Genomic DNA, 19,648 nt, shown 5'->3' on the forward strand with positions numbered 1-19,648 from the left:
TTTTTATAAAAAACCACATGAAAATACTGCTTCATACTAGTTTATTGCTCCATACTAGGGTTAATATGCATCAGGCTAAATAAGTCTATTTGGTTATACTGGCTAAATGGGAGGTTTTAGTTGTTCAAAAGCTTGTACTTTTGTTAAATTCTAAAATAAATTTCATAAGCATTTTTAAAATCAAGTATTAAACTGTGGTTTTCTTTTTAATAAAAAGTTTTTTATATTTTTTTATTTTAATAAATTTATTGCTATAATGTCAAGATATGTCAGTACAAAAGCTTGGAAGTTTCTGAATGCTTGAAGAAAGCTGAGAAATTGTTTTTTATAAACAGATTATTTTTTTTACATGTTTTCTACTTTTTGCTTCTTTTGGCTACATTTTAGTGACTGCAATTATTTAGCTTCTGTTTTTGCATTTCCATCATAACTTTTCTTAATACTTATTTTAACAATTCTAATAAAACTTGTTTATGACAAATCTACAATTATAGTTAAAAAATACTTATACAACCAAGATAGACCAAGTGAAAAGTTTCAAAACATTAATTAGAACCAACATAAAACAGCATGCCTGCAAATTGTTAAGCTTTTATATTAAGAATTATTTTTACTAGAATTCATATGAGCTTGTATATTAAAAAAGCTACTATACCTGTAACTTTATGATATAGTTTGAATAAGTAAACATTTTAAAATGAAAAAAATAAAAACTAAAATAAAGTAGCTTTGTTATGATATAACAATAAACAATAGTTCTGCAAAGTTTTAGTTGTTTTTTTAATGTTTCTATATGAAGTCAAATAGTACTAGCTCATAAAAAAAAATACTATATGACTTTTTAAGGTTAAGCTCATATGGTTGTAAATTTTGAAATACAGAAGTTTTAACTTCAATAAAAAAAGTTTCATTAAAATTAAGTATTAAAAAGTGCCTTCAAAGTTTTAGTTACAGTTACCACTCAATTAAGCTAATTAGGATAACTCAGGCTTTTTTAAACTTTTAAAAGACTCTGGCTTCTCAAACAATTTTTTTTAATGATTTAGATATTTCTTACTTGAATATTTTTTTTTGCAAAATATTTTTTTTGTTATTGATATTTAAAGTATTAAAGCTTGATTAAGAGTAAATTTTTATATATTTGCTCATGTTATTTTTTGATTTTAATTTTCTTATAAATTCAGGCAAACTCAGACTAGTTTTTGCTCCCTCAAGCTTGCTATTTTGCCTCAAATATTGTAAATCTTGTATGAAGTAAAAATTAAAAAAAAATAAAAAAAATAAATAGTTTTCAAGTTGAGGAGTCAGCAAAATGCTGATCAATACTAACACTAGAGCAGAAGTCTCTGACTTGCACTGTAACTTTATGATATTTTTTTAATCAATCAAAGTTAGTTTTTTATGATATAGTTTTACAGTTTTAGTTCATAACAAAATTTTGAGTAAATATCATTGTTAATTTTGTTATTATATTTCTATTAGTATAATTGTCTAAGTTATAGTGGCCTACAAAAAAAATAAATTTAGCAAATTATATTGTTTTTAAATAGTAGCTAGTAAACCCTGCTCTATTTATATAATATATTTATTTTAAATAAAAAATTTTTTTTCATTAAATTGCAAATTAAACTGTTTTACTTTATGGGTTTATTTTAATCAAAGACATATAAAAATTATGTTTTAACTTTTACATGTCATTGCTGAGTCACATTTTTTAAAGATCAGTAAAATCATTAAAAAAATTTTTATATTGTTTTAGCTTAAAATGTTGCGGTCATTTGGAGCTTTCCTCATCAAAAACCCAAATACTTTTCTTGTTTGTCAAAATCGATGCAAGGTAAATGTAGTTAGCACAATTACTGCTGAAAAATTGTGGGACTCAGCTTCTCCTACAAAACTGAGAATTGGCAGAGGAAAGCGTGCCAAAAAAAAGAAGCGTGTTGATCTGGGAAAGGAGAAAGTTTTAGGGGAAGGTGAAGCAGGAATGGTATGGCCTGGACTAAATATCAACATTAAAGATACCCAGTAAGTTTTTGTGTTGTCTAGTTTGAGTGGTAGTAAGTTTGCAGTTATACTAGCCACTTTTAATGTTTATATTTTGTATTGTAAAAGTTTTATTTTTTTGTTTGAAGTTTATGATTAGTTAATGTAACGCTTACTGCTAGTTTTAAAACAACTTTACTTGAAGTATATAATGTGCTAAAATGTTAAAATTTTTATTGTAACATATCTAGTTTTTTCCAATGTTTTTTATGAGTGTCATTAAAATTGAAAATAATTTACTGACATAACAACAGAAAAAAACAGTTATTAAAATATTTAAACTACTTTAAACATTTTTTAAAATTAAAAAAAATCTTAGTTGTTTTGCATAAAATTGTTCAACAAATAGTCATTATTTTCATCTTAAAATATTTGATTAAGTATTAAGGGCATGGGGGGGGGGGTGCACCTTGGTTTTTACAAGTTGATCTTATTTTATAGAGTTATATCTGAGCTATCAGTCATTTTTAACCGCTTGAAAAAATTCAAAGTATTTTTTGAGTTATTAGCATCAAAGTCGGTGACCTCAATAGGTTCCTAATGGAAGGCGCAAACTAAAAATGCAAAAAAAGACTATTTCACCAAAAGTCTATCTCCTTCTTTACTTTTTGAGCAATCTTCTTCAAAATTCACAGAAAATGTATTATTAAATTTTAAAAAGATTGAATGCAGGAATTTTTTTAATTTTGAAAATAAAAGAAATTTATTAAAAAAAACCACATATTTTTTTGATTTTATTATCTAAAATTTTTTATTTTTATATTTCAAAATTCAAACATTCAAAGTCTTCAAATTACAAAAGGAACGTTTCCTGAAAATTTGAGGTCTCTAGCTCAAAAATTGAAGGAGAAGATAAGAGTATTTTTATTGATTTTTTAAATTTCCGAGAAATTTGACCACAAAAAACTTGCGGAATATACATTTGTATTGGAAACTTTTTATAGAAATTATAATATCTGAAAAGTTAAATATATTTTTTTAACTCTATAAAAACTGTCTTGTAGTTTGTACTTTAAACTTTAATATAAGATACAATGTTATTTTTAGTAAAAAAAATCTTGCACCCCCTATGCCCTTAAGTGTAATAAAATTGTAATATGAAACAATACTTCTTACAATTAAAAAATTATTAATTTAAGTAATCAGAGTTGCCATAAAACCTGGAATACTGAAAACCTGGAAAAACCTGGAATTTGAGAAATTTTGAAAAAAAATCTGGAAAAACCTGGAATTTTAAACAACTTTTACATGTAAAGTATCGAAATTTCGATCTGTCACAAAAAATTTATTAAATAAATAATTTTTCTGTCATCATCAAAAATTTTTTTTCATTAAAGTACACATTTAAAGTAGCTTTACAGTATTTTTCAATGTTGTTATACTCTTTGATACAGTTTTTTACCTTAAACTTGATTTAAACTAAAAATAGACTCACAAACGTGTACTTTCAAAAACCTTTAAGAAATTTAAAAAACATGGAGAAAATTTGCCAGAAACCAATAGCAACCCTGAGTAGTGCAAAATTTTACGATTTATATTATTCATAAAAAATTCTTAATATAGTCAATACTTTTTGTTGATTATAAAAACCGTTATGCTTCTTTGTTGAGTTTGTTTTTTAATTTATAAGTCAGTTGATTAAATATCGTTTTCAATTGTTAAGGCTTTATAAATAAAGAAAATATATTTATTTTAACTTGTATTATGATATAGAAAACAACAGTTAGCAATGAACATGTTTAATTAAAGGTTTTTAAATTATTAAACTTAACTTAAATTGAATACTACTATTTAACCTATTACTTTTGCATTAATAAGTTTTAGTACATTTCTAGAACAGAGAAGCCAAGCTATAATTAAGTTTAAATGAATAGTTTTTAGATAAAAATTTTTCAATAGTCTTTTACCTAGGGTTCCCATTACAAAATTTTGTTCAAGTTTTAAGGTTAAATATTTTTTATAACAAATTGTTAATTATAACCTGTATAAACATGTACTCTTCAAAAGAAATTCCAATTTGAATAAGGTGCAAAGTTTTGTTTAAATATTTTTATCATTATTTAAAAATAAAACCAAAGCGAATTAGAACTACTATAACCAATTGCCAACTGTGATAAAAATATAATATTAACAGGGTAAACAGAAAGTTTTTGGACTATAAAAAAACAGAAATATATATTAATATAAATAAAAGTTATAAGTTAGCTAACTAATAATTGTTTTAATTATTGTTAATATATAATATTCCTTTTTTAATTAGGCATTTAATTCTCTGTTTTAAATTATCAACTGAGGCGCACAGTGTTTACTGAGTGGGTTTAGCCCTATTACTCAAAACCAATGTCTTCAAAGGAACAACGCTTGAATAAGCAACATAACCTACTTTTCTTTGAAAGCTTCCTTGAAAAATCCAATAAATTCAAATCAGGCAATCAATTAGTTCACATTTCAATATTCTTTAATCTTGGAAAATAAGTTTGCACAAGCCACAAGCCTTGACTTTTTTTGGGAGTTGGTTGGTGCTCCATCTTGTAGGAAGGTAAAAAGCTAATCTGTGATTTTTTTTTATGAAACACTGAAACCAAAGTAAAGAAGAGAACTTAATCCCATGTTGAGCTTAGACACATGATCAACAAAAATCAGAGAAGACTTTCAAAATTTGCAGCAGCACTACAAAAAAACATTTTTTGTAGATAGTAAACTTTTATTATGGAGTATCAGTGACTGTTGAAAACTTTAAGGTACACTGTCATTCTGATCAATTTGTTGCAACTGATTTTTTTGGGAACGGGTCAAAATGGCACAAAGACAAAATTGCACAAGGGCACAAAATTGCACGAAGAAAATTTTGTACCAAGAGTCAATTTTGCACAAGTTACACAATTTTGAGTAAAAAGTATAAAAAAAAAAAAAAAAACTAGAAGATAAATTAAAAAAAAAAAAAAAAATTACTGACTGATGGTAAGGGTTAGGGGTACAGTTATAAACAATAACTAATAAAAGTTATTATAAAATAATAAAAAAACAAGAAAAATGGTTAAATAAAAATAAATTAATTAAAAAGAATAAAAAAAGCTACCGACCAAGGGTAAGGGTTAGGGGTAACAGTGATAGTAAAAAAGGAAACAAAAAAATTAAGTAGTAAAAAAAAAGATCAATAAAAGAAATATAAATAAAGAAATAGTTTACTCACCAAGGGTAAGGCTTAGGAGTAACAGTGATAGTAAAAAAAAACAAGTTAATAATAAAAAAAAAAGTTAAAATAAATAAAAAAATTATATAATAAAAACAAATAAAAAATTCAATTAGTAAAAAAAAAGTCTCCATGCAAAATTGTCTGCTTGTGCAAAGAGTCTTTCTGCAAAAGTATCTTTGTGGAATTTTATGCCCTTGTGCAATTTTGTGCGTTTGTGTAAATTTGACAGCTACCAGCTTTTTTTAGCTACTTATGCTTTTCAACAGGTACTATTTTTTTCTCATCATGTAGTGTATCAAGTGAATTATTTTTGATGATAGTTTTATTTAAATCACACACTAACGTTCATACCTTTAGTTATTTTACTAAAAATAACATTGTATCTTATATGAAAGCCAGAAATACAAACTACAAGCCAGTTTTTATAGAATTAAAAAATCTTATTTAACTTTTGAGATATTCTAATTCTTTTAAACATTTTCCAATACAAACATATGGACAGCAAATTTTTCAGGGTCAATTTTTTGGAAATTTAAAGAATCACTAAAAATCTACCTTCTCCTTCATCTTTTGAGCTAAAGAGCTCAAATTTTTAGGAAACGTTCCTTTTACAGTTAAAAAGACTTTAAATGTTCGAATTTTAAATATATTAAAAAAAAATTTTAAATATAAAAACAAAAAAAGGTGGATTTTTTTTAATAAAATTTTTATTTTTCAAAATTAAAAAAAATCCTGTATTCAATCTTTTTAAAATCTAATAATACACTTTCTGTGAAATTTTGAAGAAGATTGCTCAAAAAAAGAAGGAGAAGATAGATTTATAGTGATTTTTTAGGAACCTGTTTAGGTCACCAACTTTGATCTCTCATATCTCAAAAAATACTTTGAATTTTTTCTAGTGGTTAAAAGTGTCTGATAGCACAGATGAAACTCTATAAAACAAGATCAACTTGTAAAAATCAAGGTGGACCCCCTATGCCCTTAAACTATTATTTCTATTTGTCTTTTCATATTTTCATGTTAAAAAGTTATTTTGCAGTTTTTATGTTTTAAAATTTATTAAGTTAGTGCCTGCCAAACTTTAAATATTTTTTTTTTCAACTATTTCATTTTTAGGAGTAGCATAAACTCATAAAGTTGGGCTATTTTTACATATCAGTCAGCTAATAAAAATTTCAATGTATATGATAACGCACTAAAGCATAAAATTATTTTCTTAAAATGTTTAAAGTACTTTTACTCTCTTAATTTTTCAGTTCAAAATTTAGTCTATAAAGATAAACATGATTAAATAAACACTTTAAGGTTGGGAGGAGGGGGTTCAACACTTTATTTTACAAAATTTAACTTTGGCTTTTATATGAAAGTTTTTTAATTTATAAGCCAGTTTTAATAGAATTCAAAAATATCATTAAACTTAAGAGATATTTTATATTTTGTAAAATGTTTTTGATACAAACGTATGGACCACAAATTTTTGGGGTCAACTTTCTTGGAAATTTTAAAATTCACTAAAAATCTATCTCCTCCTTCATTTTTTAAGCAATCTTCTTTAAATTTTCGGGAAATGTTCCTTATATTATAAGAAAAAAACGTTACTTATGAATTTTAATAATTTAGATAGTTAAAGTTTAATGACAAAAATTAAAAATAGAAAAAGAATTAATTCTTGCTTAAAATTTTTAAAGTCCAAAGTAACGTTTTTTTTTTTATTATATAGAGATTAGACTGTTAAAGTTTGAAGAAGATTGCTTGAAAAATGTAGGAGGAGATAGATTTTAAATAAAATAGTCTTTTTTGCTGTTTTAGTTTTCCCTACCCGTAAGGAGCCTATAATGCAACCGACTTTGACCGGTCATATCTAAAACAAAATTAGATTTTTTTATAAACGGTAAAAAGGAACTTGAAGCCTATTAAAACAAGATAAATTGTAAAAAACAAGGCTAACTTCCCTATGGCCTTGATAAAATATAGAATCCCTAAAACCATTGAATAAATTATTTCATATTTTGCCAATGTTTTTTTTTAAATGGATTTTGTAAAGAAAAACATTATCATGAAACTTAAAATTGTAAAAGCATATATTTTTGTATAGTCATATTCATTTAAAAAAGGTTTTTAAAGATATAGTTAAGTATATTTTCTTTTATATTTAAGGTGTTTTTGATAGTACTAGTTATGCATCTACACTTTTATTTTATATAGATAAGTTTAGTTTATAGATTTTAAATATGAAAGATTTTTTGCAAAGTAGTTATAAATCTTTAAATTAAAATTTAGTTAAAGGGAAGCTTTTGATTAGTATTTATTAAAAACAGTTTTTTTTTATAGCTTAACCACAATTGTAATACAAAGTTTTTCACTTAAGATAAAGATAATAATAGTCACATCTCGCGAATCTACGCACACTGTGTCCACAGCAAAAGTGCGTCACTAAACAAGAGGATGTAACTAAATGAAAGGTAGCAAATATATCTACATTATTGACTGCTTTTCTATGCTTTGTTTACAAATACTTCTTTTTTGTACTATCACGTATTGCTTTTGACTTAACTTTTTCTGTTTTGCAGTGTGAGGTAACAATTTGCTTTAGTTTTAAATACTTAAAACTAATTGTGTACCTTATTTCGAAAAAGGTAAATTTAAAATTTGTTAAAAAATTTTTTTTTTTTTTGCTAAGCTTATATGCTTACTATAAAATTATAACGCAATGTAACATAATATTTACGAACTTAAATTAAGATTAGAGCTTTTATTTTATATTAACTAATACATAGTAAATAATTATGCACTTAAAAGATAGAATATAAATTTATATTTAACTCTAACAAAAGGTCAGTTTTATTATTAAATGCGTTGATTAAAAATCATTTTTACAGATACTTGAACTATACAGCTGTAAGCTGAAATTTCCTCAAATATGTGCATACCTTTTATAAAATTCATATATTGTAGTTTTTAGATAAATTTTACTGATTTGAACCAAATTTACAATATTAAAGAATTTCAAATTACTTTTTGTATACTTTGAGAATTTTAAAATACGTAACTAAACGAGACTGCGTAACCAAACGAGTGCGAAGAATTGCGAGAGGTGACTGTAATTACGTTATTACGTATTGAATTTTTGATATTTCCTTTTCAATGTAATAATTAGTTGTAGAGTTTAGATTATATTTTTAATGAAACAATGAGTTGCATCAAAAATATGTTTTACTAAAACAAAGGATGCCAATTACTTGTAAATATAATTTCTAAAACCGTTTTTTTCTTAAATTGTACAGAAGTTATTAACTAATAAAGTATGTTTGTTTTAGGAGATATCAACGCTCCGAAGAAGAACAAGCAGAATTTCTGAAACTTAGAGAAGAAAAAGAGAAGGCAAGGATTCGTCCTCCAAGAGAAAAAGTCATGGGTTGGACAGGAGCTCACTGGGGTGGTGTTTTTCTAGACCCAACTCCGAATGACCCTTTTGAAGGATTTAGAACGTCGGTTGTATTTTTGTTAACACAGTGTCAAGGTTGCCAAAGAATATGGAATCCTGGAAAAACCTAGGTTTTGACAATCTAGTCAAAAAAAAAACTGAAACCTTGAATTTTAAAATTTTTGAAAATAACTTTGAATTTCGAACAAGAATCACTAAAAAACCTGGAAAAACCTGCACTTTTAAATAATTTCTACATGTAAAGTAACAATTAGGTTCAAAAATCCAATCATGAAGACAAACAAATTTTTGTATCAATAGTTTTTTTTTCATAAAAAAATTTTACTAAGCTTTACAGTATCTTTTGAATGATTTTATACTATTTACAACATTTTTTTTAACTTAAAATTAATTTAATACTTAAAATTGGCCAAAAAACTTGTTTTTTTTTTAAACCTTAAAAGATTTGCACAAAATCTTAGGCAACCTTGTCAGTGTTTATTTTTAAACAAAAATTTTATGTGTTTGAAACTAATGTAGTGTTATAAGATTTGGATATATCAAAAAAATATGTAGAAATTAATTTTTAAAACCAAGTATATTTAAATACTTTATTTGATGTAATATTTTTTATCGTTTTTAATGTAAAAGTGTATTATTTAAATAAATTATTTAATAAAAACTATTTGAACAAGAATTCATTAAAATTAATAGCCCTAGAAGGTGAACATTATTTTATAAAATAATTTTTTAAATAAAAATTATGTATTAATCTCCTTGAACTTAACTTTAGAAGTGTAATTAATACTTTTAAAATAAACCTAAAGTATACAATTAATTAATTAGGGTTGACAAAAAACCTGGAGTTTGAAAATTTGTGCAAAAAAAAACCTTGAAAAGGTTAGAAAATTAAACAATTTTTACATATAAAATAACGAAGTTTGGATTAGTTACGAAAATCTATCATAATTTTTTTTTAGACATTTTAGAATTTATTAATTATAAAACACATTTAAGTAGCATTACAGTATTTTTAAACCTACGGTGACCTGCCAACTAGGTACACACTTTGAACACAGCAAAATGTGCGTACCCGACCGGCAGTTCGTACCCAGAAAATTTTGGTCTTTAACTACTAAATTAAGTCTAATACAAACATGTAAAAAACCACTAAAGTTTACAAATTAAAGCAAAATCCCCAAAAACAAAAACTTTTATCATATAAATAAATAGCTTATTGAAAGATTGTTAGAAGTCTTTAGTTTATATTTGTTTAATAAATTTATTTATATATAAGTTTTTATTTATGTTTGTAGTTTCTATTCAACCCATACTTTTTTAAAATCCATCTTGTATCTCCTTGTACCTTTAAAATTTAAATAGAACACATATTTATGTGACTGTTAATTTTAATAAATAAGTATTTATAAAAACATTAATCATGCTTATATTTAAATGTGTTTATTCAAAAACGCTAGTTTAAGGCTCCAAAATTAAAAAAAGAATGTCTGCTAAACCAAAACGACAAACTACACTAATAGAAATGTTTTCAAAAGCATCTAGTTCTAAATAAATCTCAATTGCAATCTTCTTTATTTTCATTAACATCGCTTTTTTATACAAATTTTACATTTATGTTTCAATGTATGTAAGTGTCAATTGCATTGTTATTTAATTTCGTTAATATCGCTTTTTATACGCTTTTTGCATTTATGATACAATCGTTGGGTATGTAAACGTTAATTTCACTGTTCATTATTTTCGTTTATCTAAATTTTGTATGACTTTTCAAGTATTTTTATTCATATGTTATAATCATTGGGTATAAAAATTTAAATTGCACTATTAGTTATTTTTTTGAAATAGATTAACTGTAACATGTATATTTAAATATTGGATTTTATATACAGTTTGTAAGTTTATAACTTTTTTTCTGGTTCCTTTAATTTTAAATTATTTTTACTTAATACAGTACAACTTATTAAGATTTTTTTTTTACATTAGTAGCTTGATTTGTTTTTAATTAAAAAGTTTGTTTTAAACCAAATAAAAATTGCAATTTGTACACAGCGTTTTTCGGCTAAAAAGTGCGTATTATACCGGCAGTTCGTACCTAGCAAGTGCGTACCTAGTTGGTAGCTTACTGTATTTAGTAGTTTACTATTTAAAACTGTTTTTACCCTAAATTTAGTTTTATACTAAACATGGACAAAAAAACTTGTAAATAAAAAAACAAAGTTTACAATATAATTTTGAAATCTAATTTATAGAGAGAAATAGCTTTGAATTAATTATTGTTGAAATACAGAATGATTTAAGTTCTAACAAATATAATTTAAACATCCAGACTCATTCTGTCGCAGCAGCGTGTTTCTCATATGACTGGTCGTCAGGGCAGGGTTTACTCAAAAAAAGCTCAAGTTGCAGTTGGCAATGGCAACGGAGTAATCGGGTTTGGAGCTGCTTCTTCGCCGGATTTCGTATCTGCTGTCAGAAAAGCAAAGACGAAAGCAGAAAAACGCTTGCAACTGATAGAGAGGTTGTTTTTTATGTTGTTTTTATGCTATTCCTATTTTTGAGTATTTTGTTTGTCATTTGTCAGTGTAAATTTTCATTTCTAAATCCATAAGGTACACTGACCTTTTGTTTGACATTTCGCTTTCACGCATTTATTTCGGTAGGTTTGAAGAGAGAACAGTGTTTGAGGATTTGTATGTGAACCATCACCACACTTATATGTACATCAGGCAACAGCCAAAAGGATATGGACTCAGATGTCACCGAGCTGTGGCAGATATTTGTAAAATTGTAGGTTAGATTGTTGAAATGATAAGTAAAGTGTTTAATAATTCTTTAATATATAACTGTTTAACTTAGAGAGTTTAATGTGTACATTGTACAAGTTTGAAAAAAGTACAAAAGATTTAAATTTATTTAAGTATACAAATGTTTAAAACGAAAACATTATAGTTTTTTTTTAAGAATAAACTATATTAATTCTCCTCTAGAAGTAGAGATATCTATATAGTGCTTTCAAAAAATCGAAACATATAATATAAAGAAAATAAGTTAATTTAAATTAAAGTTGTGTTTTAAAATATATTACTGTATGTTTTATAATATAAACTAGTTTATTAATCATTTTAATCACCGATTGCGTTTTTTAAAGGTTCTAATTAAAATCAATACCAAAAGTTTTGAAAAATATTTATAGCAAAAAAAGTGTTGAAAGATTTTAAGCATTCTTAAAAGATACGGCATCGTTGCATTGTAATAAAAAAAATGTTTTAAGCAGTATTTATTTCAACCATCATCAACAAAAATGGGATGTTTCGCGCCATCAATAAAATACCGAAACCGGTCGTAGGTTATCTCGCATGCTGTTGTTGTTGGTCGTATGGTGAAGTTCATTATTTGTTATTTAAAAAAGTAAACATATAAATTGAAGTAATCAGTATAATTTATATTAATACTAGACTACACTGCATGACTATCAACACTAGTTTTTGAGATAAATTACGAGCAGTTTTGTTCTATTCTTTATATGATAGCCTTTTTTTAATCAAAAACAAGCCTCTCAGCTGTCTTGCTGTGGGCAATGTATTTACGTTGAACAGCTCCTAGACAACCTGACTTCACTGATTATATCACAAATCAATAGCTTTGTGGTAAAACATCATAACTTTTTGTACATAGATAACTTTAGATTTCTTCGGTTAATGCTGACTGCCGAGTTTCAATAAGAATATGACCTGGGCATTAGTCTACCAAGAGCTTTGGTTTTATGATTGAAGTAATAAGATCAAAGTTTCTTGTCAACAAGTTTTGATTTTAGTCTACGAACTAGTCTCAATATTCGACCTGTCATAGATTGCCTCCAAAACTTTTGTTGGTGGTTTAGCGTGTCTAGTGTTGTCTGGTCCTTATTGAATGATGACGAAAACATCTAAGCTTTTATGAAGATAACATAAATATTGCTACTAATTTTATTTGACAAAACATTTCTGAATGAAAGTTATAAGTTTAATTAGTTTTGTTTACAAGATGTAACGTTAAAAGGCATTAAATCCTCGAGATCCTGATAAGCTAAGCTTATCGGAATAAATACCACAGATGTTCTTGTGCTAAAACTTTATTTCAACTAACGGCGTTTCACTGCTCTCAAATAAGTTTAAGAACAGATCTACGGAGTCTATAAAATATTAACACACATTAGAAAAAAAGCAGAAAAAGCATGTATAATTATGTATAGTGTTTATGTAGGTAGTAACTATAAATGAAAATTATGGTTTAAAAACAAAGTTTGGGATAAAAACATAAAATTATAAAATTGTCTACAAAAAATACAAATTTAATAAAAGTAGGCACTAACCTCAAAAAGCTCTAAGAATAGGCAAGTTTTTAAAATGAAAATTAAATTGAGTTGTGCAGAAATGTTACGTCATAATAAATTTAACAAATTGGTCAATAATTTATATAGCTTAAAAACATGAAGTATTAAGCTTGCAAGTGTATGTAATTGTAATGTGAGTGTTGTGAAATAAATTAGTACATAAGTAGACAGAGTTATTTAAAGTAGAATCGTCGGTTGTTGGGACAAATATTCGATAAATCTTGCCGCTTATTCAGAAGTAGGTCTTTATCTTCTGCTGCAATTACTGCTCTTTCTGTATTGCAAGTTGGGCAAATTCTACTTACTCCGTTGGATGTATGTTTGATCTTTAAAACAATACTCCACTCCATGTTTGGCCTTTTACCGTATCTGTGAAAACAGCTCCAGACATAATTCGATAAACGCGTGCTTTGTTTTTTATTTATATTTTTAAAAGTATGTTTATGGCTAGCATATCTATCCTTGAAACTACCTGCTGTACTTCCGATATAAATTTTATCTGGGCCTTTACTTTTATTACTTACTTAACTGCCCATTAAAAGGTAATTGTTTAATTAAAAATGTAATTTATAAAGTTAAAGTTGAAAGTAAGGGCCCAGGTAAAATTTATATCGGAAGATATATACATATTTAAGTCTCGAAAGAATAAATTTATTTATATATTTGAAGTAGTTTAAAAAAGTCTGTAGTAATCAACTAATATTTTGACCTTTTGAATGAACTTTTTTATATAAATAGTAAAAAAAAACAATATCCCAATACTTACCAGGAATCAAAGACTTATATGTGAAGACATTCGGTTCAACTACAATGTTGAATCTTACTAAATGCTTTTTGAAGGGACTGACTATGCAGGAAACGCACCAACAGAAAGCTGACAGGCTCGGATATCATGTTGTTGAATACGACGAACTGCAAAATGGGTTTGAAACTGTTTAATATATATAAGGGAGGTTTATGTTACAATATTATCTGTATAAATTTAAAATATAAGTCTTACACTTTTTTATCTAAATAAAACTTTATCAGAATAGTTATTGGCCTTAAAGTTAAATTTGAGGTATTATAGTTAGGATAGGTGTCAATATGATAATGTTAATTTTAACCTGATACTCCATCATTTTTCTATTGTGCTAACAAAAAAAATCTGTTAACATTTTTGATTTAAAACTAGCATATGGCTATTTAGTTTTAAGCTGTATCAAATTTGAAAAATTAAAAAAAAAGCTGGAATTTTGAACAAAAATTACTAAAAACCCTAGAAAAAACTCCAATTTAAAACAATTTTTAATGTAAATTCATATATTTTTGATTAAGAACTGAACTACTTACTGCTCAAGGGTAAGGATTAGGGGTAAGAGTGATAGTAAACCAGCGCTACAATTATTTCCAGTCGCTCTCTAAGTCGACAGAAGAAACCGCTTACCAATTAGCTAAACTGTGCAAAAGTGTTAACCCTTTGCAAAAGTGACTGCTCGTGCAAAAGTGACACCCGTGCAAAACTGTCAATCCGTGCAAAAATGATGCCGTTTAAAATTGTGTTTGTGCAGAAGCGACTCTGATCTTTTTTTCTTTATTGTTTTAAAATAGAATAAAATGTTTTTATTTAAAATCTATTAAAATTTGTTGATTTTTTTCAATATTATATTATAGGTTTAGACAGTTTATCCAGTTGGTTAGTGTGCATATTTTTTTAACATTGATTATAGTTTGCTGTCTTAACGTTAAAAATTTAACTAAAAATGTTTCAAAAATACTTAAGCACCAAATTACAACATTATAAATTAAATTGTATTTGCACTACAGTTTTCTCTAAAATTTATTTATATCATACTTGTAAATTTTGATTCATACATTTATTTCAAGTTCTTTGTTTTGAATTTAAGAATTTAAAATGCTTTTGTATTAAAAAAACTAAAGAAAGTATAATCGTGACCGCTAAATAAAAAAATCTTCTTATATCTTTTATAGATATAAAATCATATATTAGTCATGTTAAAAGTGTATTTTACAATAATTTTGAAAGTTTCAAATGATATGGGTCCAAATCTGTAGGTTCTTAATTTTATAACAAATCAAGACCCAGTTCTGGCAAAATCAGGGTTGCAACAAAACCTGGAAAGCTGTAAAAGCTAGATTTTGACAGTTTATAAAACAAAACTTGAAAAACCTTGAGTTTTGTACAAAAATCATGGAAATACAAGGATTTTGAAAACTTTGATTTTTAAATTTTTTGATAATAGTAAATTTTAGAATTTTAAGATTAAAAAAAAATTTTTAGAAGTTTTCTTGTTGTGATGAAAAAAATTATATTTAGCATTATTTTGTTGTTGATTTTGTGTGTGTGTTGAAAAGTACAAGAAAAGTCCTCATTTTTAGACATTTTTAGTTTTGTAGTATTTTAACACTTCAACATGAACGAAAAAAGATAATATTTTTGACCAATCAGAGAAAGAAACATATAATGTCTTATACTTATTTTATCTAAATTATATACTTTCAAGCAAAATGTGCAATGAACACAGTGCTCAACACTCAATTATCTATTGTAATGCAGTTGTTACACTACTTTTTTAAGTTTATAAGAATTGTTAGATATTAAACTGTGTTTTCAACTTGCACAACTAATCACCACTAGGCTGTGGAAAAACCAGCTTGTGTAGTTGGTTACTTTTCCAAGTAGAAACTTTACTTATGTGCTACGCATAAGGTCCTTAAGGTAAAACCCACTAGTACATAGTCAACACACAAAATCTGTAAAGTAAAGAAATAGTTGTTAGCTTATTTATTTAACTTGAATAAAATTTTAATTATACAATCACAACAAGTTTTAACTATATTTTGTTGTTATTTATTTTATATCAACTTACTGGTTTTTGAAACATCATTTGAAAAAAATATTTTAAGAATTTAATTCAAAATTTTAATACAGGTTGTTACAGTAGAAAAAAGTTTTAACTAGCCTTACAATATCTTTCAAAAAATTTAAAGGTATCGAAAAACACCAATATTAATTTAATATAATTTACTACTAATAATCCTCAAAAAATGTGTACTTTTAAAAGCCCGTAAGAAACGCTAAAAATCCTGAAATAAAATTTAAAAACCAAGAAAACTTTTGAGAACTAAGAAAAACTATAGCAACCCTGCCAAATTTTGATTTGAGAAAAAGGTTTTGGTCTGGCCCGATCTTAGTTTTATGGACCGGTTTGGACACTGAAAAAATAAAACATTTATATTATAAATAAGAACAGAATTAGTTATACTATTACCAGTTTTATTTCATAAGAGTCTATAAGTTGCAGACGTCTAAATTTAAAGTTATAATAATTTTTAAACTTGCCAACAAGACTTAAATTTTCTTTAACCATAGGTAAAACAATAGCTAGAATTTTTAACAGAGTTAAGAGTATTTTTATTTTGTTGTAGTATTAGAAAATAAAATTCCAAGCTTGTTTCCCGCTAACAATATTTGTTTTGTATCATTTATATTTCCTAACGTTTTGTACAACACCACAACATTAATTGTTTTGTTTAAAGAATTTCATTAATTAATAAAACATTAGAACTATACTTGAATGGGGTTTGTTAAGGATTATATGACGGATATTATGGTCTGGACTGATTCTGCGTACGCTAACTTGCCAATAACTTATATTTTTAAATCATGTACACTTAGTATTGAGTATTAATAATTATATTTAACAACAGATATTATAGATACAAACTACTTGAAGAGTAAAATAGAAGGAATTGTTTTCAAACACAACACAAATAAAGTTAAATAACCACAATACTTACAATAACAATAAATAAAAATGACTAGATCACTTACAAACTTTAGCGCTTCACAACGAATCTTAACAACTAAACGATTCCGAATGTTGATAACCGTTTTTATAGAAAACAAAAAAAGTTTCTCCTCTTTTAATAACAGTATTGTTTTTTTACTATAACTTGCTTACAAAGTTTTAAAGTGATATTTTCTAAATTAACTTTGATAAAAATTAGTATATATTGTTACATAATAGCCATCATCAGTCAAAGTCACTCTTATTTGCTTTATATTATTAAAATTATTGTTCAATAGTTATTAAAATAATAACAACATAAGATAATTTTTACAATATAGTTGTTTATTTAATTAACCAAACAATATTTTATTGTACCCATATTTTCTATTAGCTAAAACTACTGCTGTTACTATTTTATTTACTTGATTGATTAATTTTGTATTAATAAATTAAAAAAAAAATTAGTGCACTTTATTTATATAAACTGTTATCATTTATAGTTACTATTTAGTTATTGAATAAATCGTTACATAAACCAGATATCCAAGAGTGTTGGCATCGCCATCAAATGGAACGAAGTCGGAGGAATTCAATGAAATGGAATCTTATCTGAACCAGGACTTGCTCATCAGGGAGTTCAAAAACATCGAGGGTCTTCGCAACGACGTTTGGTCGAGAGCACAGATTACTAACAACAGGTCAGTATGCATCTAACATTGTTATAAAGTTTTTAAAATAACGTATTTAATGTTTATTGTACTCCTTCCTAAATTTTAAAGATATTTTAGTATTAAAAAAAATTACTAATGTTTCTTATTTTTTCACAATTTTCAGCATATGGTTTTTGAAACAGTTTTTTATTTTGTTAATACTATAAAAATGGTGTCTAAATTTGTTTTTGCTTTTTTTTGAGTGCTTTAAAACTATCTGAATAATTTATAAAGAACTTCACAAAAAACTAGCATTTTTGTACTAGCTAGACAAGTTAGATAACAGATTTAGGATATAATTCATATTAGTGATAAATTATGATAGCATATTAGTTGCGTTAAACTAAACCTTCTTGATCAGTGATAATAATTTTGTTATTAGAAATATAATATTTAACTAACTCGAAGTTTAGGTTTAACTTTGTAAAACAATTTTTCTAAAAGCTTTGAAGTTTTGTTAGATAATATTTTTGATTAACCTTTTCGAAAAATATTTTTAGTGTTGCAAGATAAACTTAAGTTAACAGTCTTTTAATCTAATACAATAAAATATTCTTAAACTTTGAGTTGTTAAAAATAAGTTTTATTATAATCTACTTCAATTTTTTAATATTCTTTTCTCAAAAAAAGATAATTTTGTTGTACCTAATAAAGCTAATCAACATTTACCTACTTATTATCAAACAGTGATAACTAAAACATTTACTTTTAATTTCCTAAGTTTTATGTTTTATAATGTATAGCTTAATCTCTTTTGACTACTTGTTATGATTTATCTAAGGGTTATTTTAACATTTAAAAGTAAAATAAAATATTTTGAACAGGGTTGCCAAAAAAACCTGGAAACCTTAAATAAACTAAAAAACTTGGAATTTGAGAAATTTTGAAGAAAAATCCTGGAATTTTTTACAATCTTAACATGTTCAGCATATAAAATTTCGATTTGACACAAAATATCTATCACATAGATAAAAATTTTTTTGTCATCATCAAAAAAATATTTTATTAAAAAATACATTTAAAGTAGGTTTATAGTATCTTTTCAATGTTTTTATACTATTTAGCACAGTTTCTTACCTTAAACTTATCTTTAAACTACTCTTTAAACTAAAAATAGACCCAAAAATGTTTACTTTTAAAAACCTGGAGAAAATTTGTCAAAAACATTTGGCAACCCTGTTTAAAGTAAAATGTATTAAAATGTAAACATTTTGTAATTTACCAACATTTGTATTTTATTTTTCTTATTAAAGTGAATTTAGCAGTTGTCTTATAAGTTATAAGTTTACTTTTGACAATTTTTTGTTTTACTGTTGTTCAATGTAATATATTTATTTATCAAATAATTACTAATTTGTATTAGTGATCTTTGTTTAATTATAATTTTTAGTTTCAAAATTACAGTATTATCTCATGTTTCATTTTAGTTTACCTTTAGAAGTTATAGTTGATTCACATTTAAAAGTAATTGTTTTGAGTTGAAACAAAGTAAATGTATATGGTTGTTAGAATACCAGCTTAATTATAGCTTATTTGAATAACAACAGGGGTATGCCAGTACCGCCTTGCCAAGTGATTCCTGAGGATATTACAAGCATTAAGAATCACAGACTTTATGAAGAATCTGCAGTTTAATAGTGATTTAGTTAACATTAGAAAAAATGGTTCAAATATTTTGTGCACCCTATGTTTTAGTTTAATAAAAGTTAGAAAATACTCATTTTTGTTAAAGTTTAATGATAGCGAAAAATTAGAAAACTTTATTTTATTTTTGAAACAATTTTATTTATTGTAAATAAAGAAAAATTTAATGTTGTATTGTAATTCTAAAGACGAATAAAAAAGAAATAAAAAACTTGAAATATTTGAATTATCTTAAACAAGTTTTAAAGCTAAAGCTCATTGGTCAGAGAAAAACTACAATTATAAATATGATCAAATTAACCTTTTGTTTTTAGATCTTTAAAAAATTAGTATAAATTTAACTGTATTTTTACTATTTATTTCAATTTAGGTTCAAGTTGGTACTTTAAGTTAAGACAACAATATTTCTCTAAAAATATGACTCACTGTGTAATTATAAAAATA

The 19,648-nt window shown here is 25.4% G+C and overlaps 1 protein-coding gene across 1 annotated transcript; it reads left to right on the top strand.

Moving 5' to 3' along the window:
- Positions 1 to 1,763: 1,763 nt before the first annotated feature.
- On the top strand, positions 1,764 to 19,371 carry LOC145837939 (small ribosomal subunit protein uS5m-like). The gene is made up of 7 exons (XM_082945434.1): positions 1,764 to 2,025; positions 8,557 to 8,727; positions 11,011 to 11,202; positions 11,345 to 11,475; positions 13,826 to 13,979; positions 17,390 to 17,548; positions 19,108 to 19,371. Exons 1-7 carry the CDS (start codon positions 1,766 to 1,768, stop codon positions 19,193 to 19,195), a joined length of 1,155 nt encoding a protein of 384 aa, XP_082801560.1. The 5' UTR covers positions 1,764 to 1,765; the 3' UTR covers positions 19,196 to 19,371.
- Positions 19,372 to 19,648: the final 277 nt, after the last annotated feature.

This window comes from Thalia democratica, chromosome 6, assembly GCF_965202585.1.
Source record: "Thalia democratica chromosome 6, ktThaDemo2.hap1.1, whole genome shotgun sequence".
NCBI classification, from domain to species: Eukaryota; Metazoa; Chordata; class Thaliacea; order Salpida; family Salpidae; genus Thalia; species Thalia democratica.